The sequence below is a fragment of the Labrus bergylta genome, chromosome 20 (genome assembly GCF_963930695.1).
Source record: "Labrus bergylta chromosome 20, fLabBer1.1, whole genome shotgun sequence".
Lineage (NCBI taxonomy): Eukaryota > Metazoa > Chordata > Actinopteri > Labriformes > Labridae > Labrus > Labrus bergylta.
The window spans coordinates 20,256,373-20,284,113 of record NC_089214.1 but is presented as its reverse complement, the minus strand read 5'-3'; the positions used below and the strand labels follow the sequence as shown (position 1 = coordinate 20,284,113).

At 40.0% G+C, this 27,741-nt stretch overlaps 1 protein-coding gene across 2 annotated transcripts in view; it reads right to left on the bottom strand.

Moving 5' to 3' along the window:
- cntnap2a (contactin associated protein 2a) overlaps positions 1–27,741 on the bottom strand; it is a 214,305-nt gene that overhangs the window by 62,510 nt on the left and 124,054 nt on the right. For both annotated transcript variants that reach the window (XM_065948957.1, XM_020630990.3), the window contains exons 7-14: positions 27,408–27,592; positions 25,070–25,213; positions 23,921–24,182; positions 14,660–14,809; positions 5,967–6,129; positions 2,158–2,264; positions 1,080–1,199; positions 63–178 (exon numbers count right to left, since the gene is read on the bottom strand). In XM_065948957.1, the coding sequence (XP_065805029.1) occupies positions 63–178; positions 1,080–1,199; positions 2,158–2,264; positions 5,967–6,129; positions 14,660–14,809; positions 23,921–24,182; positions 25,070–25,213; positions 27,408–27,592 (1,247 nt within the window). The remainder of the gene's footprint in view (positions 1–62; positions 179–1,079; positions 1,200–2,157; positions 2,265–5,966; positions 6,130–14,659; positions 14,810–23,920; positions 24,183–25,069; positions 25,214–27,407; positions 27,593–27,741) is intronic.

Here is a 27,741-nt window from a genome sequence, read left to right as displayed (position 1 = left end):
ATTCAGCCTACCAGTGTGTGTGTGTGTGTGTGTGTGTGTGTGTGTGTGTGTGTGTGTGTTACCTGGTCCATGGAGGTGCTGTAGTTCACCTGTAGGACGGTTCGCCTCTCTCTACTGGAGCCAGTCACTGTGGTTTTTGGGGGCAGGTTGTTCATCACTGTTGTCCACACTTTGTCCTCTACACACCCCAAAAAAGTATTCAACATATAAGCAGGTCAATAATTATTCTTCAAGTCGTAAAATTTCAAGAAAAAGTTATACCTTTGTAAAGAAGACTTTTACAGAGATGGTGGTATAGAAACACACACATGCACACCCACAAACACACATAAACGTGCAGATTAGCTGTCATGACGGTGAAGTTATTTCTGTGTGATCCAGGTAACAGCTCAGACTCCAGGGTTTAATCGACACTGTCTGTGCTGATATAACATGAACCAGTCACTCACACTCACAATATCTGATTCTTTCAAACTGTCAGTCAGGGACCGTGTGTGTGTGTGTGTGTGTGTGTGTGTGTGTGTGTGTGTGTGTGTGTGTGTGTGTGTGTGTGTGTGTGTGTGTGTGTGTGTGTGTGAAATTCAGCTTTCTAAGGTGTGTGTACGTGTCAGAGAAAGAGAAGCTCTTCACATTTGTGAGGTGTGTGTGTGAGTGTTATTCAGTGTGACTAAGGGGCCAGCTAGCAGAGTGCAGTGACATGTCATTAAAAGTCTTTGAGAGAGCTTTGCTCTGCTGTGAACTGGAGCACTCTTAGGTTTGCATGACTGGTCCCTTTCATTTGTGTCTATGTGTGTGTCTGAGGTGGCTGAGTTAAGTTAAATGTCCGTCACTGTGACCATGTTGCCATGGAAACCCCAGGTATGGCAGGTTAAGAGTGCTATAATTGTCTGAGGTTAAGAACAAGTATGGCTGGAGTTTCCTTCCTTCACAGAAACTCTCTCTCTCTCTCACACACACACACACACACACACACACACACACACACACACACACACACACACACACACACACATACGTAGATGTACCAAAAATAAAGGAACACAGAGACAGAAAGCCACTCCCTTCCCACCCACACACACCTGTCATGTTGCAATTGACTTTAAAGGGGCCGAGGGGTCCGCTGCCGTCAGGGTCGATCCAGTAGGTGTCAGATGATCTCCCCAAATGCTTATAGGCTTCACAGGATGGCTCATAGATAGCTGAGGAAGAGGAATAGGGACAGATAAATAAAGGTGAAAATGAGCAGTTGTAGGCGCAAACAAGAAACATATGAGGTTATGATTAGGGCTGATTGACATTAACATTAATTTCATTTTCAAGGTCCACATTAAACATACTGCTACAGTGGTTAATAACTGCCCATGAAACAGATGTAATAAGATAACTATGTCTCCAAATGACCCAGAAAAATAAACCAGTCCATGAGTGCCTGTCAGTCAGATTTTAAGAAATTGATAAACAGTTTGTTCTCGACACAAGTTGACAGAGACACATTTATACAAGTTGTGCAATGTTTTCCACATCAAACCACGTGACCATCAATGTTGCATAAATAGACTCAAAAATGTGTAGATTGATCCACTAATGCAGATCTGCAAACATGTGGACCAATTTGTAATGTGTAATAACTTTAAATGTCTGAAAGGTCTTGAAATGTGAGCTGAATATACACACACTTCATCATTTGAATCTGAGACTCCCTCTCACGTGGCAGTCTTTATTCACACATTTCTAAAGCAATAAACAAATGTGTGTGTCAAGGCCTGATTTGGCCCAAAAACAATACTGCCGAAACATTTCTCTTTAATCTTCTCTTAGAGGAGAACAATATTTGTAACATGGAGGGAAGGGGAATGGACATTCTTGTATTTTTAAGGTTTTTTTTTCTCTCTCTGACTCTGTTCTCTGTGTGTCCTTTGTTTTGGGGTGCGTTCGGTCGGGTTGCCTCTAGTCAGATCAGAACAAAACACACAGCCCGGCCTGTGAACACTTCAAAAGTCTATCGGTCCCTCTGCTGAGGCTTTGGAAGGTGGGAAACAGCTTAATCGCTCGAAGGAGAACAGAGGAAATACAAATGAAACAACAAAGACAGTGCTGTTAAAGTGAGAGAATACAAAACAAAGAAAAACAGCTGCTTACACAGACTGTCACACTTACATGTGTGACAGGTGGCTCCTGTGTATCCTGTTCCGTCACAGGTACAGCTGAAACTGTCCCATGTCTGTTTACAGCGACCGCCATGTTCACAGTGATTAGGCATACATCTGGAGAGAGAGAGAGAGAGACACACAAAGGGTTAAAAAGAGTGACTGCTATATGGCTGTAAAAAGACTATACACCCATGAATCCATTCAAGCATAGGTATGACTTGTTGATCTAATATGAGGATATCTGACCCAACTGCCGCTTTTTACATCCACAAAGTGTGCTTCAAAGACAACGGATTGTATCGATCCGAGACACTTTTGTTAACTTAAAAGTGTGAAACAAAGAAAGGAAAGACACCTAAAATTGTGACACACGACAACACAACAATGAAATGTAATTGCTGAATCTGAATGCCAATAACTGACTGCACATTTGAGTGTTTCCCTGACCATTAGATTATTAGATACAACATGTGGACGCAGCAAGGCTAGAATTACTGAGAGGCAATTATGAGCTGCAATGAATCATGACTTTGTATTTCGACTTATTCATCGTGTGATGACCCAAAAGACATATCAATGGTTACAAACAAACTCTTTTCTGCCAACAATTTTCATTTTGTTTTCAAACACGACGTGAGAGACCTTTTATTTATTACAAAAGCAGGTTGGAAGTTTGAGTTCCTGAGCAAGAAAAAGCAAGAAAGATTTAAGTGCAAGTCTGTATCCACACTGACCTGGATTTAGGAGTGCAGTGAAACAAAACTGTATCACCCACATCAGTGTGAATTCAGAACTACTCACTCAGCAGTAAAGACATCGCTCTTGTTCTCATTGAAAATTTAATAGCACCTCAAATCAGGAGCACATCAAATGTCTGTGGTTTGATCTGCCTGCAGGCATGCTGTTGATGGACCCCACGGTACTGTAAGCTAAGGTTTCACACACACAAACTATCACAGCAACTTGCACACATGTACTCATGCAAAAGTAATGTGATTTAAATATCTGTGTGTGCTTATTTGAATGAATCAAAGTGATGTTAAGTGGAAAGCCAGCTGGAGGGAAAACAAACAGTGACTCAGAGGAGCTGCAGGGGTTCTCTTTTAAATGCTCAGTTCTTCTGCAGACATGCAGGGAGTCTAGCAGTTAAGCAGCAGAGATATAATTCTTCTCTGAAGAGGGCTGGACAATCATTGTTTTCATATCTAAAGTAGCAAAAAAAGAAAGTCACTGACCGACAAGTGTAGAATTGTAAACGTTGTATGGATATCACTCCATGTGGTTATGTTTAATTACATGCAACATGCGACTAAAACAAAAATAATGAGTATTGGAGAGAACAAATTAATCTGTGCTTTAGGACTGTAATGAATTATCAATTTTCTTGTGTTGCGGGTTCCAGGAAAAGTGCAGGAGCAGTGACGACACAAGAGCATCCAGTTTGCCCTCCAGGTTGCATCTGAGATGTGGGTGGAAGTCCTCACCTGAAACAACCCTGGCACAACTGCTCAGTCACTCTTAGTTCCACTTCAGGTGCTCTCCTGCTTATATGTCAGTATATGTAATGAAACTGCATGTTTAAATGATGTTGAGGCTTGTGTTAGGGGTTTTTAAGTCGCTAAGAAGTACCAATGTACCAATTAAATCCAAAATCAACACAAACGTGGTCACACATGTTGGATGTGCCACACACGCGGTTAAGCATAACACGTGCTGATAAAACAGTTTTGTGCTTTAACAATGAGCTACTATTGACAAGCACTGACACTCGCAAAAGTCATTAAACTATTTGTGACTAGTGAAGACTCCACACTGCATCTCCTCTGTTCTTATGACAAAAACTGAGACCCCATTAAGAGAATGGAGCATTTTTAGATTGTAGATGTGCTTTTATATGCTGAAGTTTAATCTGCGATGGTGACACCATGGAATATTGAGATTTGATGTTAGTGTGTTAGCTTGCGTTAGTGTGTTAGCTTGCGTGTGTGGGTATGTGTATGTGCTTCGTCCATCGCCCTGTAAACGGTGCATCTTTGAAACAACATTGATCAAATGGAGGTCAGAGAGGGCTATTGAGCTGCTGCTACAAAGACATGATCAGATAGATGGTAACGCTGCACTCATCCATCTTCCATGGCAGGACGTGGTCCACCTCAACTCTTGCATCGATGACCCATGAAGTCATAGAGATGGAAAATAATGAAAGTAGCAATTGTGCACATCTTAGCACCTTCCCAGGTGTTGGTTCTAAAAAAATGAGCTCAGCGAGCCTCTTGTATACATTAGCAGCAGCTTTACAGCACAATTTGCAATAATACAAATGTCATACTACATTACCTTACATCAGCAAAGCGAATTCAAAACTAATGATAACAGAAGGGGGCCTGCAATGCAATAGAATGGAAATTACAGCAATGTAATTAACTTCCCAAAAAAAGAAGAAAAACACAATATATCTTTGCAGGGGGGAGGTTCATTGCATTATTTTTTGGTTACACTGGAAAGCATGTTTTTTTCAAAGAGAAAACCCTAAAAATCAACTTAACTTAATAAGTAAGACAATATCAGCGTCTGGCTGGTAAACAACATTTTCTCGCAGGAAATTATGATTGGGCTTCATGTCTGCAGGCTGTGCACATTAAGCAACAATATGTCAACAAATCCTGTATATAAATTAAGAATTTCTTTATTTCAGTTTTGAGTTTACAGCTTTTTTTCTGCTGCCTCCAAGTGGCCAAATAATCCAGCAATGAAGGAGGAATCTTCCAATTAACAAAGTCACAGTCACATCTCTCAAACATTTTAGTGTGCACATAAAAACACTGAAGATGTTCTCGATTTTTTTCTTCTTTGAAAAATCTGAATCAAATCTTTACCTGCAGACTCTTCTTAGATCTTTCATTAATAACTCTAACCTTTATTGTCCTTCTATGTTTCTATCTTTATTATCTCATTGTCAATACGTTTTGTCTTCAATTCACTATTTTCTCATACAAAAAACGCCAATTATCTTTATAACTATAAAACAGTTGTGTTTATGAAAGACTTAATGCAGTTGCTCAGAGTTTATCATTTACTATTTCTCTGAGTGTCGCCACAGATTTAATATGTTCTTAACTCGATCCCAGCAAGCATGAGCTCTCCTGAAATAAGGACAAAGTGGATCTAAATCAAGCAGATTCAGCTGGTGTCTACTTCTAAGAGAAGAAATATTGATGACGGTAAGTGTTATCGACAAACTTCACCTTCTAATTGTAGCTTCCCAGCCTTGTTTTACAAGTCCTAATCAATGTTGAGATCTTTTTTGTGTCCATAACATGACTGAAACCTACTTACAGTAATTCGTTTTTAACACAGGACTCGGTTTGATCCCCAGAAGGTGAAACTTCGGATTCAGTGTAGAGCGGTGCTCAAGTAGAGCCAAAGACATGGATGATTCCATATGGCAAATCCGTCCAAATGTGTTTGTTGACTCGATGACAAGAAAATAAATTGAAATGTCAATGAGTTGTAATAAATGCTGTCAGTGAGCCGACACTGTGGCGTGCTGTGCAGAGTCTCCTGCTATGTTAGATTGGCCAAAGGAAAAGAGAAATGTTTGTCTCATTTTTTATGTTTGGTTGAGAACATAATGTGTTCTCCAACGATGAAACCTATTACCTACAAACCTACAAAGGCTCTGCTTAAGACTCAACTTACACAACTTCTCATTTGAAACCATTTAATGTATGACACGTTGTTTAAACTCTTTGTATAATGACTCAACGTGTATTTTTTATTGTGAATATAAGTGCAAGCAGGAATGATCACTCTTACCTGTCTATGATTGCACACATGTCCAGGCTGACGTTCTCAAAAGCTCCCATGGTGCCTTTCTCTACAGCGTGCAAATCAGCTGGTTGGTCGTCCAAAAGGATCGCTTGCATGCAGCCCTGGAAGGAACGCAGGGAGGGAGGGAACGGCGTCTGGAGGAAATACCCTGGAACAAACAGAAGACATGAATAAATAAAAGCAATTAGACTTTAAATTAAAAGGGAACTCTATTATAAGTTTTTTACTTTCATCAGTTCCTGGATTCGGCATGCTTTTTGTGCAAAGGCTGCAGCCTAAAAATGTGTGTACTAGTTGTGATAAAAGGCACTTGTAACACTTTAAACATTCATTGTGAAGGACTGGGACAAACACTCCAATAAAAGTGATCTATTGCTGCTACTTGGAATTTCAGGTGCTGCACCAATATCCAAACAATGATAAGAGAAAGGGAGACTAATACCTCACTGTTAATCACCTTAAGAGATCAACACAGACTCATGTTTCCTAGATAACCAAGATAAACAAGACAGCATAGATGTATAGATGGATTTGTATAGTTTTGCTCTATTGCTAAACTGACACTTCCTGGAAAGAGGGTTTAAATAAACAACAAGACAGCTGAAGACAGGTGAACTTTGGGCAGCAGCAGCTCAGTCTGTAGGGACTCGGATTGGGAACTGGAGGGTCACTGGTTGCATTATTCCGTGTGTAGCATGTCTCAATAACAGAGCGTAAAAGTCATTTACCCTCTTGGGATAAAAAAACAAATACAAACTGAGCAGGATTTGAGAAGGAGTAGAAGCTGATAATTTTTTTAACATTTAATGGAAAGAGGTGGGGGAATATGACAAGAATGATTCTGTAAAACAATGTTTTAAAGCACATATTGACAAAACAATCTTGTGTAGAAGCAGACATCAAACCTAACAATGGAACAGCTGACCTGCAGGGTGCTCGGTTATTGTCACTTTTTGTGAAACGGTGAACCTCCACCAGCCCTTTTGTTTAAAGGCTTATCCACAAGGTCCATTAGCCTTTATATCAGTGCTAAGGCTGCAATAGATATAGGACATTAAGGCTTTACTATATACAGGACCTTTATGCGATACAAGAGTCAATGGCCCATCCAGAGGTAGCACAGGGCCTTGACTGAAATGGGGACAAGGCTAGGACAAAACTGCACGTGTAACAGTGGGTGTCACGGAGTAAAAGTACATGGACACACGGTAGGCATGAGTGAATTCTACTAACCTGTAGGTATGCATAAAGTATGTGTATACATCTGCAGGTGTTCTTACAGCACATACTGTATGCACAGTCAGCGATAGGAAAAGGGCAGCCGGGATTCAATCTGAGCTACAAACACTCATAAAACACTGGCGCTCAATGACTTCTCCATCATTGTGATGTTATAAGCTGTCATACTCTCCTGCATGCCTGTTAGCCTCGAGGTCAATGCGTCAAAAAGGCTTATTACAGAGGGCAAATGCACACTGTGTGTGTGTGTGTGTGTGTGTGTGTGTGTGTGTGTGTGTGTGTGTGTGTGTGTGTGTGTGTGTGAGTGTGTCTGTGTGGTGGTGTGTGTTTAGGTAGCTGTATGGCGCGTCAGCAAGTAAAAAATAAAATGTCTGCATCTGTGTGTGTGTGTTTGATTCATCCCCTTCTTCACATCTTCAGATTCTCATTTCCTGTCCCAAAAGTTTCTCCTGTCATCTCTACCATCTGCCTCTCCTCCTGCTGTCTTTGGGTGCAGACAGAGAAATGAGAGAGAGAGAGAGAGATGGGAAACAAGAGGGAAGATGGGAAAGGAGAAGACTACAGCTGGTTGGCAGCAGTTTGTGTCCTGTGGATCGCATCTGAATGCAAAAAGAAACGCAGCCGTCCTGACAGCTTGGCAGAGCAAACTGAGCAATGTGTGGAACGATGGATGGATGGACGGATGAAGGTAACAGGGGGGGTTGTGTGCTCTATCTGAATCCCCAGTGGGAATTTTACCCAAATGATCCTATGTGTTTGTTGGGTTTCACTTTTTTGTAGACTCTCTACCAAAATCTTTTCTCCAGAGCAAATTTGCATGCAAATAGAATTCAACTGAATCAGTAGTTTTTCCCTTTTAAATACATTTTGGTTTCAGTCACTACAAAACAATAACATTATGTAAATACATATTGAAAATGTCTTTCCAGAGGGAAAACATTTCCTGGATACAAACTGATCTCTGTTATCCATCACATCATTTTATCCGCCACTCATTATTTAGGAGTGTATTTGAATAACCACTAAACCCACTTTATCGCCATGGAGAAATGAGTAGCTTTAGTGTGCAGGCCCCTTTAGTCACTTTAATTCACCCTGTGAAAAGTCATCTTGGCATTTTAATGTAGTATTCACATTCAGTATTAAATAAATTAACAGGAAATCATTTCATAGTCATAAGTCAAAGTAAAAATGCATGAATGTTTTTTTTGTTTTGATGTCATTTAGGATTCATTCATATTTGACTAATTCATACCCACAAGAAAGCCAAGTTCAAAACGTTAATCTGGTTGTTAAAATATTTTCCAACACTAATGGTCGTGGTCGATCACTCATACTGTAACTGACATCTGCCTGAATCTGCACACAACAGTGTTGCATGTGAATACAGGTGTAAATCATCCCCTCTGCAGTATGTCTAAGTGGTCAGAATCAGATGAAGCAGCAGCCATACCATCTGAAAATTATTGAAAGAGTTGAAATGGGATGCCATTATTTGTTCTAAATCTATGAATGCTAAATGATAGCTCCTTAGTGCTAGCCAGCGCCTTATAACGGTCTTACACTCCTTGGGTGACAATCAACATCAACCGCCAAAAATTGATCATCAGCAGCTTAAAATGATCTCCTGCAGCTGGTGGTACATAACTGTTGGTGTCATCTTTAATATTCACTCACAGACTGAGTTATTGGTGGTTGCTAACAGCTGCACATTGGGTCCGTCTCCGCTCTGTTGCGGCAGATGAGTTTGATAGGTTTTGACTTTGTTCAATGTGTGTGCTTTCACTGCCTCCGCTGCACTGAATCTCAGCTCCGGCTGTCCAGAGGCCTCTCCAGCAGGTACGCAAGGCTTTTATCTTTGCCGGATGCAGAACCATCAATTTACCACAGAGCAGATCAAGTGGGGTGGGACGTCAGACACCGAAACATTTTCAGAATAAAAGGCCATTTTGACGGTTGGGAACAATGACAGTGTATTTATTGTTGTGTATGAGTGATTTATACGGTTTGATACCACATACATCATATTATCTTGTGCTGTCGTGCGTAATTACTGCGGGAACTCCTTGGTCTTGGGACTCAGCTGGAGGTGCTGCTCCATGCTGCGCTCTGACAACGCCGCCTGACGGACGAGGGGAGAACCAAGGAGCTGACAGGCAATGCACACAAATTGTATTGTTTTTTTGTATAAATATTCAAACTTAGTCATGAAAAACATCAAACCCAATGTCTTAAAGGCTTTTAGAAACTTGATAAAGTTTAATATAGGATATTCTTATTTCGTGCAATCCTCCCAATAAACAATGGGATTTATTTCATGAAAATGCCATTTTTCTTTTTCTGTGCTTTCCACAGAAAGATATCATTGCATCACTCTGACAGCTGTTATACAGCTGCAGTGACAGACCTAAAAATACAGACAAAGATAAATGAAGCAGAGTCCGAAATACACTCTGCAAACAAAGCAGAGCTGTGTTCATACATCTGTTCCTCCTCCAGCTATCACACACACCAACACCTTCAATCCAAGCTAAGGATGTTTGACCATGTTGTATTATTGTCTGAATGCAACAATACTGTGATGTTTTCATTTTCAGTATAAACAAAAGCTCCCATAACCCCTTGGGAATCTGGAATGGCAGCGATAATCTTCTGTAGCCTTGCTGGCACTCTATCACCACCCCCCTGTGGTGCCAAAAGAGCTTCCTTTTTACGAAACACACGGGAAGACCAGCGACCTCTCTCTGCTGCACGAACACCACCTGACTGGCATGGCTGTCCCACAGGATACAGAACACTTGTTTCCACATCCAAACACATTTATGAGGAAGCATCTGCACTGGAATTAAGCCAAAATTCTCTTTAGAAAAAAAAAAGACAAATATCCCAAGGATGCAACTCCAAAATATATTCTAACAAAAGACAAAACTGATGCCAGACCAGTATGTAGATTTCCTCCTAATCCAAATGATCCCAGAGGTATTTCCCTATTTTGGGGCAAAGAAAAGGCAAAATGTTCAACAAAGACTTAACACAAATAACCACAATAGTGTCAAGGACAAGATCTACTTGCTGTGGTAACGATTCCACATTAACAGTCCTGTATGCACTAGCTTAAGTGTATTATGCTCATGGATGAATGGAATAGGCTGCTTTTTGATAAATGTGGGTGTCGGCCTCATGTCAAATTCATCACAAGCTTTAAGTTGACGGTCATCAAAATAGATATCCTGTTTGATATTAATGCTTTTCAAGCACTTTCATTTTATTATGAATTCATTAAACATGATATGTGTGCTCATGCTATTGCAAATTAGATTTTGTATCCACAGAAATCTGTTGCTTTTTGTCCATCTTAAGTAGCACAGTGAGACAACCTGACCAGTAGTTGGTAGAAACAAGGTACTCTGCCAGAGCTCACTAAAAATAAAACTGCCAAAATTCTTCCCAAATCTAAAGTTAGAAACACTGCGATCTTACCCATGCACACATTCCTTTAACTGACTAACCATTAGTCGTTGATGTGTGTATATTTCAAAGCCTAAATAGGACCGTTAGCTGTTAATCAGCTAATTTAGCCTCTTGTTTTTAACACTCTTACATTATTTGATGCCAATCCAAACCATGTGCTTTAATTAAATGTGTGTGCAATTATGTGTACATGATGTATGTAGGACCGTGTATATGTGGGGGCGTCAAGCTTCAAAATAATTTGAATTGGTGTTAATGTGCTCTAATGTGGTAAAGACATGCTTCATTTACATTTAGCCACAGTGGAAATAACGCAAATTGAAGAACATAGCAACAGATAGATAGTACAACCCTCTTTTCTCTGATATCCAAGCGAGACTTCTCTATTCATGTCTGTATACATGTTCTCACTACCGACTTGTCAAGGCCCTTAATGTAGCTATTGATACTGACTATCAATACTCGGCATGTGTAGAGCTCAGGGTTGGACTATTCAAAACTGGATGGACTTCTAACATAGAGCAGTCAAGTACAGATCATAATGAAAGACCATTCCCATATTCTATAATATGCATCCAAATGGAGAGACTGCAACCTAAAACAAGGTTTAAATGGTAGCACCATTACCTTATAGTAAAATGAGTGTATCATAATTAGCATGGTTTAGCTGTAGTCTATTTTGTTGGCAGTAGCAGTGTGTTTTTTTGCCCAGTGTGTCTGGTTCAATGTGTGGTCACTGCTCAACAACTGCTGCCAATGAAAACAGCAGATTGATGCTCTGAAGCCATGAGATCTGAAGCAGATGGCTACCTGGAAGACTTCATTATAAACAACCTGAAGACTTGTTTTGTATATAAAAGAAAATAGATTGTTCATGATGCTGAGAGGTTTGTGCTAATTGTGGCACGTTGACAGATGAGTCGCATTCAGATAGAGAGTGCCGATGGAATACTGTTAAAAAGCTTGTGGACAACTTAATGTGCTCCGCCTTTTTTATCTCATCCGGCTGAGCGATCACAGAGACGAACTGAGGGCGAGCCACAGGCTAAACTATGTTTTCAGCTCTCTCTGTATGACTTACAGTGATGCTGTGACAGAAATTAGACAATATATGGTATGTGGTGCACTGTAAATTCTGCATACATCTGAATTCTATCTCAAGTGGGTTTTTATTCTTATTTTTCCTGAGGAAAATGTGGCCCAAACACCCAACATACAAATAGATGCAGATGGCTGGAGGCCCCCACTGTAAATCAGTGATAATGGGAAAGGCATTAAATACAATGAGGGAAAAATCTGGTCAAATAACTGGAAGACCGACCAGAGATGAAACAGAGATTAAAAACAAGCAACACTTCACATACCACCACCCAAAAAATAAATCTAAATTCTGAACAGAAAATGGATTTTAGAAAAGTGTTGGCTTAAGTATCATTTCCCACTGCTTGCCACAGTAATAATCAGCTGTTTCCAATCGCCTGCAGCCATCAAACTTTTGTTTACCGCCACACTCTCAGCTACTCTGAATTCTTAATGTTGTTTCAAAATAACATGTAAAACTCAAGTCACAGCCACAGCTGCTTCAGCCCACACACTGCCACTCTCAGCAGGGGGAGAACACTTCCACAAAAACATATTCATATTTCTCTGAAACATTGCACAGCACTTTTCTAGTCTTCTTACTACTCAGTGCGCTTTTACACCACAAGTCACACCTACACATTCACACACTGATGGCTGAGGCTGCAATGTAAAGAGTCCTTCAGTATTAACTAATCCATTCATACACTTTTATCTGCCGCAAACGAAGCAGTGGGAGTAACTTGGGGTTAAGGACACATTGGACATTTGGCTGCAGGAGCTGGGGATCGAACCCCTGACCTTTCCGCTCTCAAACAGAAGGTCGGGCGGAAGAGAAAACTGACTCAACCACTGCGTGAAAGCCATGAACAAGTCTATCTTTAAAGTATGAGACTCCGAGGTTTATGTCACATTGTCACCCTTCCTCCCACCATCTCAGCTTTTATGAAACCCTTTAACACATGAACTCAGGCCTGTTCTTTTTCTTTTGATTAGACAGACTTCAGACCGCAAGAAAAAGTCTGCATAATGTCAGGGTGAACAGATTCTGCAGTTGGCTTTCACACGTGCAGTCCACCCTAACAATGTCTGTACATTTTCAGGAGTGTAGTTCATGTGTGTAAGGGGCTGATATTTATAGGTTTCTCTCCTTTTTCTTGGTCACTCTTATGAAACTGCTATCTTTCTTTCAGTCTGAATTTCCAATCAGAAAGGTTCCTTGACTCTTTACTTATCTTTTTAATCTCTCTCTTTCCAGTTCATGTCTTCCTTTCTCTCAATCTCGGCATGTCTATCTCTGTCTTCTTCAAGGGGTAAAGACATCACACAGATCCTCTCCTTCCAGCCACTATTGATCCTAACTCAGCTTACCAAACTCAATAAATCAACAATCGGATCAAAGGGAGACTAGAGGGTGAGGGGGAAGAGAAGAGGAAAAAAAAAAACGATCAAGTTTGGGTGTGAGAGGAAAAAGTGATTCCAAAATATGAAGTGTTCATATTTCAATTAATCTGTAAGAGGGCAGATTCAAGAATCCAAGAAACCCACAGAAGCTTTAAAATGTTGACCTTAAAAGTTAAAACACTCTTAAAAGGTAAGAGGTTCTGATGGCTTTCTTACTGAATACAGTGAGCATAGAAAGGCCTCACAAACGTTGTCATAACTTGAAAGGATGTGTGGATCCTGTAAAGGCTTTTAGAATGAATCAAGTTTGTTTAATGCATTAAATTCTATGAAAAAATGCTAACATGTGTGTGTGTGTGTGTGTGTGTGTGTGTGTGTGTGTGTGTGTGTGTGTGTGTGTGTGTGTGTGTGTGTGTGTGTGTGTGTGTGTGTGTGTGTGAGCGCTGTGGTTCTTATTGACTGGCCTGGGGAAATGGTTAAGCCTGATGAGGGAGATTGCCCTTGATAGACTGAGAGGGAGAGAGGCCCAATGGTGCAATCAGAGCACAGACTATCTCTCACAGTTACTGTAATTTCATACAGGTGCCCACACACAGCCAGCACACACACACACAAAGTCACACATGCCCACTTTCTACGGACCATTTTCCAGCAGAGGGAGAGCGGTGTCGGGCATTATCAACCTGGCGTTTTCTTAATTCAGACAGATTATGGCTGCTGTGTGTGTCTGGTCTATGTGTGTGTGTGTGTGTGTGTTCCCCTGTGTATGAGAGTGTGTATCTGGTGGTCTAGTTGTGTCTGCATTGTTCTTGCTGAGAGAGTTACTTCCTGAACTTTAGCCACTGGGATATAGATTTCAACTGAGATAAATAATGTGTCAAATTAATTATTGTCTATAAACACACGCACAAACACAACACACACACACACACACACACACACACACACACACACACACACACACACACACACACACACACACACACACACACACACACACAGAGATGGACAGACAGAGATGGACAGACAGATATATAGACAGACTAAGACAGGAAAGACTTCAGCTGGTAGAGTTCATAACTTCACTGAGCTTATTTTCACAGCAGCACACTTTTTGAAAATACAAACCTAACTTAGTGATGTTCTCTGAAGCAGATAACATGTTCATTCACATGTTTGTGTGTGTGCAGGTTGTGTCATTTTTACTAATCAAGCCTATACTGTACAATACACAACAAAGCAAACAGAGACTGAAGATCCCTGATTTTCTTTTTTTGCAAGGTTTATGAAGCAGGAAGGTTAGACTGACCAAGACCTCAAGGGATGTATATGGGATGCTTTTTTCCTGACACTGTCCCCTTTCACCTCCATGGGCGTACTGACCATGTTGCACTCGGATGCCTCTTGATGGGAACTTGACAGGAATTTGATGGGATGTCAGTGGATGCAGAATGAAGTGAAGGGTGTTGGGGGTGACCCTTTACCTCCCAAGTGATAGGTTCCTCCTGTGGTGATGCTGAGAGGTGAAGTGGAGCTCACAGCAGACGCCTCCTCGCCGTCTATCGTCAACATGGCAAAGTTCTCCTTGGCGACCAAACGTATTGAGTGCCATTGGCCGTCGTTAAGGCTTGAACCTATAGAGGGGGGGGCGGATGTAAAGATTGATTCAGAAAACACATACTCTGTAGTTAAACTATAGGCACGATGTTGTATAAAGTGCAAAACTTCTCAGAGGGTTGACACAGGAAATGTCTGCAGACTTTAACTTCTACTTGACACAATCATGGCACACCTGCTGTTTTTGTTATTTTACCATGTTTGGCCTGGTAAATGTGGATTTAGGAATGGTTAAGACATGGCAAGAAAAAGAGGATTAGCATGTGCTCTAATAAATATGCCAATGCCCCCTCAATTTTTTTAATTCTGTTTTTTCTCACTCTGTCTTTATTTCTTCCGTTTTCAAAGCTGAGACCAGCTTTTAGTCTCAAAGCCCCTGAGCCTCAACTCACTTCCACTCACACTCCCTATTTGCGTCAGAGAACCAGAGTGCATGCGTGTATGCTCTCTTTATGTGTTTGCAAGCTTTGGGCACTGTACAGTATGTAAGTGCGTACAAGTCTGTAATGTGTTGCGTTGTCTGCGTGTGTGTGTGGCTTTGTGCATGCAGGTTTTGTACTCTCCTGTACTCTCTCTTCTCTTGTAGATTTGCTCCATTAAGTATGAGTGATGTTTTAGAAGAGGACATTACTACTGGAGCCGAGAGAGAAGCCAGCTCACTCTCATCAACTTCTTGTCTATACATCACCTCTTACTGACACAAATCTCTATCCATCCTCTCTCCCTGCTACCTCTCTGTCCCTGATTCTTTCCCCTGTTTTTGTCTATATTTCCTGTCCTGTAAAGCTGCATTTTACATTTCCCCTTCCCTTCTTTTTTCTGTACTATTCTCCCTTGTGGCTATTAGCAGCAAGTCCATCTTTTTCAATCTCGGTTATGCTTACTGCTTCAGAGGCTGGGATACATCCATGGCGATCATTTGCTAATCAGTAGCAGCAGAGTGCATTGACTTATGCACCTGCTTTTAAGTCAATACACATAAACCTAAGCATGTTGCATGTGTCAATACATCTGACCTGTGTGCATCAGCTGTGTGTGTTAGCTTCTTCTGCACCTTTGCATTCTATGTGAGTGTCATGAGGAACACTTTTGCATGGATTATTTATTTTCTGAAAGCATCTGGAGACTCTATAGCTTTCAGTAGAGAGTCTCCACTAATTGATCTCCAACAGGGCGACTGTGCGCGCGTGTGTGTGTGTGTGTGTGTGTATGTGTGTGTGTGTGTGTGTAGATGTAAAGGCTATGTGCATGTGTGTGTGTCAGTTCTTAGCAATGACCAGTGTAACTAACGGCCGAGATGGCTACCTTCTGAGATGGTCGACCACTGTGGCCTTGTTCAAGGCTACGCTGGTTAAATATGCAAAAAATGCTATAGAAAATACCAGTGGGACGAGGCCTGTAGCCTCTGCACATGGAATGTCTCTGCTTAACCAGCACTCCAGAAAGTCAATCTATCCCACCATGACCCATGCATTCATGCACAGTTACTTCCTGCCACCCCTGCAGGGTTCAGTCAGTGCCCCAGTTGGGCCTCCAAAACTGAAATAGTCTGGACACATCCATGGGTAAAAGGCAACCTTGATGTGTACCAGCATTCAAACTTGTGACTGTATATATTGGTTTGATGTTATCACTATCAAGCTCTCTGCTCCATCTGCTCCCTGTCTATAACCTCTTAAATGTAATGGAAAACAGATACTGTTCAACCTTGTATTCCTAATCTGTTCTACATCACCTGCACCAGCTTTAAATGATGAGCTGATCAATGATAGCAGGGTGCAATCTTAACTTTCCCCACAGCAGGGATGCTTGAAAAAAAAAAAAAAAAATTCACATACACAAATGTGTTTTGCACTTTCTCTGTCACACCAACAGCACGCAGGCCCAAATCCGACACATGTTGGCTGTCTGCTGCCGATAAAACGAGCACGATAATGGAGAGAGGAATTTCAATACACAAGCCTGTTTCATGGCTGGCTTTGGTGTTGTCATTCATATGCATGTGACTGACTGCAAGGTGGAAGAGCATTTTCCCTCTGTTTGTGTTTTAAATTTAATAAACTGTGGATTCACCATAGCTTCATCATTTTTTATACTTCTTTTGATAAAAGTAGATTTGCCATGAAAACTCCAAACACAGAAATAGCTCATTAAAACTTCTCAGTCATTGTAGACAGTCATGACTCAGACTGATATTTACGTAGGATTTAATTGATTTATGCTATATATACATATACTGTATATGAGTAAAATGTATTTTTATTTTTAACACTATGCCAAGGCTTTTGTGTAAATACAGATTAAAGGCACATGTTAAAGCCAACTATTTGATTGTACTTTATCCTTTAAAGTCATTTTCTGCTGTTCTGGTGCAGAACAGAAAATAAAAAAATTGGCCAAAACTTGAAGGTAATTAACATCCAGCTGTGGATTAATCATCATCCATGTCTTCCTTAATATGGTCACTGAGGGCCTTTTTGTGCCAGCATCGGTACAAGATACAGATTATACCTCTGGTTACTGTCACACATTTTCTTTTACATGTACAACCAATAAAATGTGTGATTGCATGTGTTTTCAGTGGATTTGTAAACAGGAGAACTGTGCTGCTGGTGTTGCTGATCTGTCTGTCTGGAACACAGGCTTGACCAAGGTTTACTGACGAGAGTCCAGACTAGGATCAATATCTGGGATGAGCTGAGAGCTCTGAGAGACATGGTGCAGCAGAGAGGGGAACTGAGGAATATCAAGGCTGAGCAGCAGAGACAGAGACACAAAGTGGATTGGAGAGAAAGAGAACGCTGACTTTAAAATTGCTTCGTTTGTCCGACCAACAGAGTAAAGGCAGAAGAAAGCTAAGACTTGAGAAGATCAGGGTTTGCAAATTTAGTTTTAAAATGCTCAATAATTAGCAGATACAGTGTATGGTGATGGACCAATCAAATCATTGATGATTGTTTCAACTCCAGATTAGGTTTAACTCAAGAAAAATATTACCTTTGGAAATTTATGCAAATGGAAAAGGTAGTTTATAGAAATGAATATCTTCAAAAAGTTCAATACATAATAGATTGAATGATAATCACAGATCAAATAAATTTTACATCATCAAATCTAGCTTAGAAAACATTTCATATTGATTGCAAGTAACTTACAAATAAGTATATTGATTAAACAGGCACCACACCTACATCTCCCATGTATGTTTTGAAAGCCTGTATGTTATGTCTTAATGTCTGGCAATGATACTGATGTTATGTTTTTTCATGTTTTTTCAATGAGAAAAAATTAATACAAATTTGGTAGTCAAAAAAATAAAGCCTATATCTTACAGCTTCACGCAAACCATGCAAAACAAAACACCAGCAGATTGGAAAATTCAATAAAGCAGACTTTTGTTGACTGTATATCATGTGAAGTGCTTTAGAAATTACCAATTTTTTTTTTTTTTGGTGGATTAATACTTCAGGAGGCCTTACTAAAAAGTAATGCCTCACAAAACGAATTCAGTGATGACCGACCGCCCCTGAAAACAAGCGAGTGATTAGAGTAGAGCCAGGAGTGAGTCAACAGTAGCTCCTGAAGAAAATACTGAGAAGGCGGAGAGACTAATTTTAAGGATCTAATCAGAAACATAAGAAGCACCTTTTTTATTTCCAAGGATCTGAAAGTACAGGATTAAAGTGCTCTGAAGGGCTGCTTTTCTGTTTCTCCATAAAGACCATGGGCTCTACTACTTGAACATCTTCAGCATTTCAAGAAGTAATTATTTGTGGTCTGCATTACTGATGAAATGATCTGTACTGTTTTTAATTTTCTCATTCAGAGAGAAGTTTGCTTCTCTTTTTTTTGTTTTTGATTGTAATGAAACTTCAAATGTAAAGGCTTTCTGAGAACAAAGTGTACAGCTTTAGAGATTTAAATTAGGCTTTATGACGTGTGACTATTGTTAAATTAATGAAACCTTTAATGAACAACTTTATTTGGAGTGCATTGTCTTAGCAGCATTTCTCCACATTCATTTGATTGGTTATTTGCCATTTGACTTATTCCATTTCCAGTCCATGACCTTAATCCAAATAATCTAATTACTTTAGCTTTTACAAATTGCAATACAAATAAATGAATACCAAGCTTTAGTATGCATGTACTTAGTGAAATGAGGCCTTTCACTAATTTATGTCCCCCATTTTTTTAATGAAACCCATTCGATTTTTATATACATTATTTATACCATTGCCACTTTAAATGCAAACAAAAGAATACCACTTATGGCATGAACCAACATTACTGGACAGTACACAGGACAGTATAGTACGATCACTCAATGTTGTATCCCAGGCAGAATAAAAGGAGTAAAGTTTGTGAGATGACTAATGCAAATGTAAGGCTAAAACATGAAGGTTCAGGTGTTGTGTGTCTCTTAAATGTTATTTACTGCAATTTGGAGCCACAGAGCTTCTATCAGCATATCAATATTCTTAAGAAAAACTATTTAGCTTGTAGTCCATATATTCGGTCTCTGGACAATCTTAGGTTCTTAAAAAAAGAAGTAGCTACTACCTCTTAAAACTTCTTCGTCCTGCACACTCACCCACACACATTTAAGACATCCCTACAGATTGTGTATCAGCCTTAAAGAAAAGTTAACATTAGTTAAAGAAAGTTAACGGTCAAGATTTTGTCATCAAGATTCAACTTCGTGCCAGAAACACAACGTAGCTGATATGTGGAGTACGAAGACAGACACATTTAATTTTACACCAAATGATAGAAGTGGCTCTGGACGGAGTTTTCTCCACTTAACTCCCAATGTTGTCCTCATCATGAACCTGTCATGTCCTTGATGTTTCCAGAAAGTCCTGATTCAAGCTGCTTTAAAGGTATAGTATGCAACATTTTAAACACTCACACCCAGAGACTCAAACATGTTTCAGTCACGTGAACCCTTCCTGGTCCAATAGTCAGCCTGCCATCCTGTGGCGGAGGAGAGACATCCTCGCCCAACATGGATGCTGTTTGTGACTTTTAAAAAGGTTGTGTTGGCTGGGAGGTTTCTGAGTCTGGTTCTGTTGCCCTCTCGCTTGACTACTTCCAACTTCCCCATGCTGGGTCCAGCTGCACTTTTAATAATGAAATTAGTTGATAGTTGCAGTGAAAGTATTACTCATTTTACAGCAGCTATCCAGCTACTTCAAGTCAAACTTTCTCCTCCTCCTATAAGAAATATGCTTCAGCTAGTTCATGGATGAAATGATTCGACATAGAAATAAATTGTTGACAGTTACCATGCCCTCTCAAAGTCTCCTTTGAGCAACCACCCGCACCATAGCAGATACCCTTTCCCCCCATGGGGCAAAATGAGTCAATCCTTGTTTCAGATCATTTTAAAAAATGTGAGAAAATTGAATCACTGCTAAAACAATATACTTTATGCACTTTTTTGGACTTAAAAGTCAAGATCATAATAATAGTCCTAAAAGTAGTGCGAAAGACAACACTGTCCTTGTGTGTGCTAATATGCGGGTTGATTTTTTTATGTTTTGGTGAAATACTCAAATAAAAGTTAAAGTGCTGGAGCTTGTTAAATATCTCATTTGTATTAAATCAGACAGAGCTGTGAAATCAACTGTTTAAAACAAAGGTTACAGGCTCTTAACCAAAAACCAGTGAGATGGTCTCTACTTCATAAACTACTGCATATATTTTAATTGGCACCGTGGGCTCCGTTAATGATAGATCCACAAGATGAAACAGAAACGAGAGTTAAGAGTTATTATAGAAGATAGAAGGAAGGCCAGTAAAACCTCATCAGATTCTCAGAGATGGAAGTGAAGCACACTGATTTCACAAAGTCAGAAAAATTATCAAATTACACATGCAGAGGAAACGTAGTTTCTGACTTTTCATGGATATTTTGTCCATGTGTTGTCTACTTGTGAAGCACAGATCTTGGTGTTGAGTCTGGTTGTTATTCCAGATTAACATTTTGCTCCACTTCCCCTGCAGAAGAAAAAAACTGTTCTTTTCCTTTCCCCTCCCATCATCTCTTATCCTTAAAGATCGTCTTTTCTAACCGTCTCTCCCCATCAACTATCTCCTCTTCCCTGTTCCTATTGCATATCGATCCTATTTCTACAATCATATACAATAAAGAATTTATGGCATCCTCTGGCATATATAAATTTATCCTCCTCCTTCTCTCTGAAATATTTGGTCCTCCAAGGTAATTTGGAGAGCTCTGCACGTCCTCACAGGTGCTAATCTGTCAGCCACACAGAGCTTGAATATACAACATTTTAAGCCCTGCTAAACAAACACATATACACAAACAGATAAACACACATATACACAGGCACAGGGACTCACACTGACTGTGGGGAAATGAAACAATATAACATAATCAGGGGTGGCTGTAGTAGTTTTTTTCCCCTTGAATCTGTGCCTCGGGCCTTTCCATTATTGTAATTCCTTGTGCTTTTTATTCAGACTGTGCAAGTAACCTAGTGTGTGTTTGTGTGTGCGTGTGTGTGTGTGTGTATGACTGATGGTCCTTCTGCATCTCAAAGAAACTAATATTATTCATTTTAGCTGGGATGATGGGTTTGAATGCATGCATGACACAACACACAAACACAGTTTCAACATTGCAAAATTTCAGCTTTGCAGGTCGTGGAATCACACAGTTGATGCTGCCCTGTGGTTTTTCTCCCATTCCTCAGTAAGCCAAACAGTCCTTTGAGAATGATTTTTTTCAATGACAAATTTCCCCGGTTGGAGTCAAATAGACTTATTTACAGAAATAATTAATGCAAAAAATGAATGAGCGCAACATGGCAAAGCCGGTGAAAGACTCAATAATGTATAGAAGTAATGATTATTTCCCCTTCTTTCTACCCGTCATTGTCAAATATTATGTTCAAAGGGCAGACAGCTACATCATATTTCCGTGCTCTCTTGAGCTACAGTAAAATATTAAATTCCTGCAACTCTTTATTACTTTTCAGATCTTTTTTCTTTTTAATAATCTAACGGCAGTACAAAAATAAGCCTCACCAATTTGTTGCATGATAACCTCTTAGGAAATTAGATTTGTCTCTGCACAAGCACTCCACACAGTGAGTATTGTTTCCATGGAAACAATGCAGGTGCCAAATAATTTGGTAATTAATGAAGAGGGGGGTCAGAGGAAAGCATCCTCAACCCACATTTTTCCCCCTCTTTTCAGTTTATTGGAGCTTTTCATTGTTGGTCATGTGTTAAATACAGTTTTTTTTTGCTTTTATTAAAAATATCCTTTAGTCCTGCAGTGCAGCCATCAAGGAGATCATTTTCAACACTCACTCTTTTAACGCTGCTATGTACTCTAAATTAACAAATGACTGATGAGAGCAAAGCAGAAGAGACACTAAAAGTCAATGAGTAAATAAAAGGAGAGTGATGGGAAAATTAGATCAAAGTCCCAGCAGGAATCACGACTAAGTACTCTTTAATAACGGACACAGCACAGATACACAAACGGGGCATATCATTAAGAAGCACGCACAGACTAATGTTTCTCTCAAATGTCTCATTGTCCCTGTAGTTTCATCCTCTGTCTCTCTACTGGAGAGGAGGAAGAGGATGAAATGATGGAAGACATCTTAAGGGAGAGAGGAGCATGATCCTGCAGGTCACAAACAGCCTCTGGCATGTTCCTGCCACACAAACACATGACAGACACTGTATGTGTGTGTGCATGCAGGGGGGGAATTAAATCAATTGTGTTTCTTATAATAGTCCAATTTATTGTACCTGTCGCTCTTTCCTAATCAAGAAAATAAACTACTTTAATGACCAATGACAAACGGTTTTAAATAGATATTTAGCTGATGCATTCAGAGATGTAAAGCTTCTTCATCCATGCTCCTCTTGAAGTTTAGTATTTTGAAAGTAATGCTCAGTGCTTCAGAGTACTCTTTGAAGCATTACAATCTTGCTCAAGGACTCTAAAAGAGAACTGTACCCTCTTCAGCAATCAGTCCAAATGTCCAACCCAAGTCCCTATAGGGACTGGGCTATTACCGCCCCAATGTATCTGCTACACGTGATCAGTTTGTATATGTTTAATGCAAAAGATTTCAATTTGCATTAAAAGTCAGATTTTTCAATTTCTTTGCATTGTGGAGCCTTTTTGTATCCTAACTATTGAAAAATAATTTGCACAAACATGATGTAATTTTGGGGCAGTGGTGAGCAGGGTTGCTTCACAGCAAAGACGTTCCTGGTTTCTAATCCTCGTCAAGACATGGCACAGTCCAAAGACATGCTCGTTAGGTTCATTGATGACTCTAAATAGCCTGTAGGTGTGAATCTGAGCGTGGCTGGTTGTCTGTCTGCATATGTCAGCCCTGTGATTGACTGGTAAACAGTCCAAGGTATACCCCACCTCTCGCCCAATGACAGCTGGGATTGGCTCCAGCCCCCCTGTGGTATAGATGATGGATGGATGGATGGATGATGTCATTTTCCATGACTTACTGTCTACTATTAATGCACTTAACATCAGTCTTAGATGCTAACAGATCTAAATGGGGTAACGGAGCAGCGAGTCTGTATAGTTTTATTTTCCAGCATAAGCCTAATTATACGTCTGAATAAGCGCTGCTAAACAGCTTCATAAACAAACTATCCCCACTGAGAGAAGAAAACTGGATTTGTAGTCTCTGTAAGAACCTCTCTACTCTCTCTCTTTCTCCATTTCAGCATGTCCACATCTGTGCGTCTCTCCCCAGTATATCTGCCATTAAGAGGGACTAAGATTTTCATTACAAGTCTGTTGAGCTCCTATTGTGTCTTTGGAGCCAGAAGCCATGAGTGGCTTTTCTTTCTTTGAGATACTAATAACAGAATCAAAGGAGGTGTGCCAGTCAGTGTTTGTATGTCTGTATATGCTCGTAATGCTGATGTAATCGAGCCCAATTAGCCTAGAGGGTAACTCTGTAATAATCCCTACCCCTGGGCATAATGGCCTATTAAAGCAGCAGTGGGCAGAATAAATGAGTGTGCCTAAGAGAAGAGAAAGAGGGAGGGAGGGCATGGTAGGGAGTATAAGTAAGGGCGGAGAGGGAGGTTTTGTGTCTTTTTACCTGATGATAAGTCGGCCCGGTTGTTGCTGGTCCCCTTTGTCACGTTGACATGAACTACCACCTTGCTCTCCTCCAGGGAGATCTCCAGAGTGCCATCATCGAGGTTACTGAAAAGAAGCAGTCCATCGGGGTTCCACGTGCGAAACTGGAAGCTCACAGATATCGTGTTGTGATTGGCTCGTCCTGGCAGCTGCAGGAAGCTGGTGGCGTTAAAAAAGACCGGGAAGGTGTGGGTCTCCACGCAGGAGAAGGACAGGTTACGCTGTCGAGACACAGAGGAGGAGGAAGAGACAACAAAAAAAAAACAAGAGATTAATTGGTCGTGAAAAACAAAGTTGCTCACTTTGTATGTGAAGTTCAATCACCCCAACACTTCAAGAAACCATCTTGAGCTTTGGTTGCTTTGAGTCCTACCTCTGCATGTTTACCTTCAGAAGATCATGAATGAAGTTGAATTAAAAGTCTGATGCTTGCACACACAACAAAAATGTCACTTTTTGTCACTATGTCTTTAAAAACCAAGATGGAAGAGTGTTTCAGTGATTGAGGCGGACATACACTATGATTGACTCCAGGGATTAATTACCATTGAGTTTCTCACCTTGTGCTGTTAATCAAATCATTAGCAAACATTGTACATTTATATGTTGAGCTGCTTTAATGACAATAGATGTTTTTTTCCTAAATACAATTTTATAGATGAAATGGCTTTGTGAGTAGACATTACAGTGTAACGTGCCATGCATTTTATGAGGTGAAGAAACCAAGCCTTCTGTCAAGATGGTTTAAAAACAAACTGATCCACATTCACGGTGTTGAAACTGTCTTTGTATTTTGCAAGGAAAGGGCATCCATGATGTCAAGAGGGAGCACAAAGACAGGAGGTAAACACATGGAGGGGGCCACTGATGGGTCACTTGTATCTAATTAATTATGAATCTGTTCAACTATTTTGGTACAGTGAATAATTTGCCCTCTCACTCAGGTCACATACACAGGTAGTGTGACAGTAATGGGCATGTTCGGTTTTCAGCTGCCTTTGAACCGAGTTGTATCAAGCTTGTTAGATAAACCCATGTGCATGTGAATTTTGTAATGTTAATACTTTGAAGTGTATCTTCAAGAGAGTGTCTATGTGTGTGTGCTTACAAAGCTGGAGGTGTCGAGCTTCTTTCTGCGGGCCAGGTCTGTGATGTTGTCTCCGTTGTAGTTGATGCTCTCCATGCAACCTTTGAAGTTCTTCCTCCCTCCTCCCGATGGCTTCCCGCTGTATGGCATCCCTCCAAAGCTCAGCTACAGAAGAACAACAAGAAAACAGGTCAAACTAAATGGATTAAGGACAGAAAATACAGATTATTTTACAATTGATTCCCTTGACACTCCTTGGCTTGAAATTGGTCAAGTGCCACACTTATATAGTTTACAAGAACAATGTTTGATTGTTCGCTTTTATTGGCTCGGTATTTGACTCCATTTCTCATTGCTTTCAGTGTACTTGGTTAAACTCAGAAAAAAACAAGCTCAAAATGTAAATCAAACATTACAAATATTATCTACATTTGTTATTGAACTACCATTTGCAGCTCTGGTATAATAAATGTACAGGTCTATGAAACAATATTACTGAAAGATAATAAGAAAATATTATACATAAATAATATACATAGTGCAGTGGTAAGAATTGCAAAGGATGATGAATTCAGTAAGCTCATGTGACAGGCTGCTTATACAATTGACATGGATGGCTATGATAATATAAAATGTACACTACTTCGCTTATGATGCAGTTTTGTAACCATTGCATAGAAACAAGAAGTACAGTAGTGACAAACAAATGTCTTATGTTGGAAGTTAATACTTTCCCAAAATAAATTTCAGTGCAGTAACCAGTCGATGTGTGTCTGTCTATCTGCTTGTGTTTGTATCTGTCTGTGGTGATGCTCCAGTAGCCTTCGTAATTACTACCAAGGGTAGACACAATTGCAGCCGGATAGTTAGTACAGGTTTAAATGGGAACAGGAAACATACAGAGGTGCACACACACACCCAAAAACACTTTCTGAGACAAGATTGAGTGTGCAGACTTAAGTAATTACATTGATGCATTATGAGTAAAAGCTGGTAACAATTTGTCTACCTTTAGCCAGGCTCATTGTCGCATTAACACCAATGGATCCATTCAGGGTTCACCAAACACACACACACAAAAAGCCCTGGTTGTATAGATTTCCCCAAAGATCCCTTCATTCAACAGCTTCTCTTTAATTGGACTGTGGTTTGTCCTGCCCCATTTCTTAATACTTAATACTGGAACAGATCAACCATATCAGCATGTCTGCTAAAGGTCACACTCTCAAAGCTTATCAATACAAACACAAACACATAAAGCAAGCCGCACAATTATGCACAAACTCTGTAACCCACAGGTGCTTTTCATTCCCATTATGCATTCCTGAATCAATTTCCTCTTATTAGCTGAACCTTTTGCATTTCATTACCAACAGTAATTATGGGAGTTTTATGGATGAGGTTTATAGCCCAGTGTAAAACCAATATCTAATGTCCTGTGTGGTATAAATGCACTGTACAGACAGAGGAATCCAAGCTACCACCAGTGATAAACATTTCTGAAAATGTAGTTGAAAATCTCGAAAAGACTGACAGACTGCTTCAGTAGCAAAAAGGTGAGGAACACAAACAGCATCTTTGCACCATACTGTACATCCAACACATTCTTTTTATTAATTTGGCGGCTACCAGCGCCCTCAACACACAAACTAATTTTAACAAATGATCCATCTTGCACATGCACAGTGCCAAAATAATTTACCTAATTTTGTGAACTTTGCGACTCAAATGAACGTGGCATTGATGATTCGGCTTGGACATTATAATGAGCAGGTGGAAACACTAATGCAATTCCTTGGCGACATTAGCCCTAAAGCTGTACTGTGCTACTTAATTAGCATAAACAGACTTTGCTTCAATACATTTTTTCTGACTGTGAACGCTCAACAGGTGGTCTGTTGTTACATTTACAAACTTTATATGGATGAGAAAGAACGTTTTCTGATGTGAAAATATTTGTTGTTTTATCTTGTGACTATTACCTCAGGCTGCTTAAACACTCATTAACAAGAATCACTCAAGAAAACCAGGAAGCCAGATAAGTCAGCTGACATTTTTTTGTTGATAACATCTTTAATGGTCTACCAGTTGGTGTTGTTTCTTATAATTGAAATCCCCAAAAACTGTCTATCAAAGTACAGCTGTTCGTTTGCTACAAGAGGGTTTTAATATACACATGATGTCACACTGCAAAAACACACTTATGATGCATGTTGGAGTAGCAGATTAGCTTGTACAGCTTCCTATTGTGTAATTGGACATGCATGTATGTAACTGGGTTTTTGTGTAAGATCACTGATTTACTTCAAATGAGAAAAACCATTACCTCTTAGTATACTTAGTAAAGTAAAAGCCCCACCTCATAGTCCAAATCAAGGTGGTCGAACTCTCCGTTGGTCCTGAAGTGCTGAGTGTGTCTGTCCAAGGTGAAGTTGACGTTACGACGGTATCGTTCAAGAACCACTGAGTGCCAGTGATTGTCGTCCAAAAGGCTGCCGGTGGTCACGGAGGTATGACCCAGGATAGAGCCGTACTGATTACTGCCTGCAATAAACACACAAATACAAGGAAACTTTCAGGGGCATGTTTCTTAAGGGCCAGAAAATAATTAACTTATTTGGGGTTAAAATATTAGTGAACAAAAGATTGTTTTTTTCTGAAAACTAAAAAAACTGTGTTAGTCTGTCAGGTTA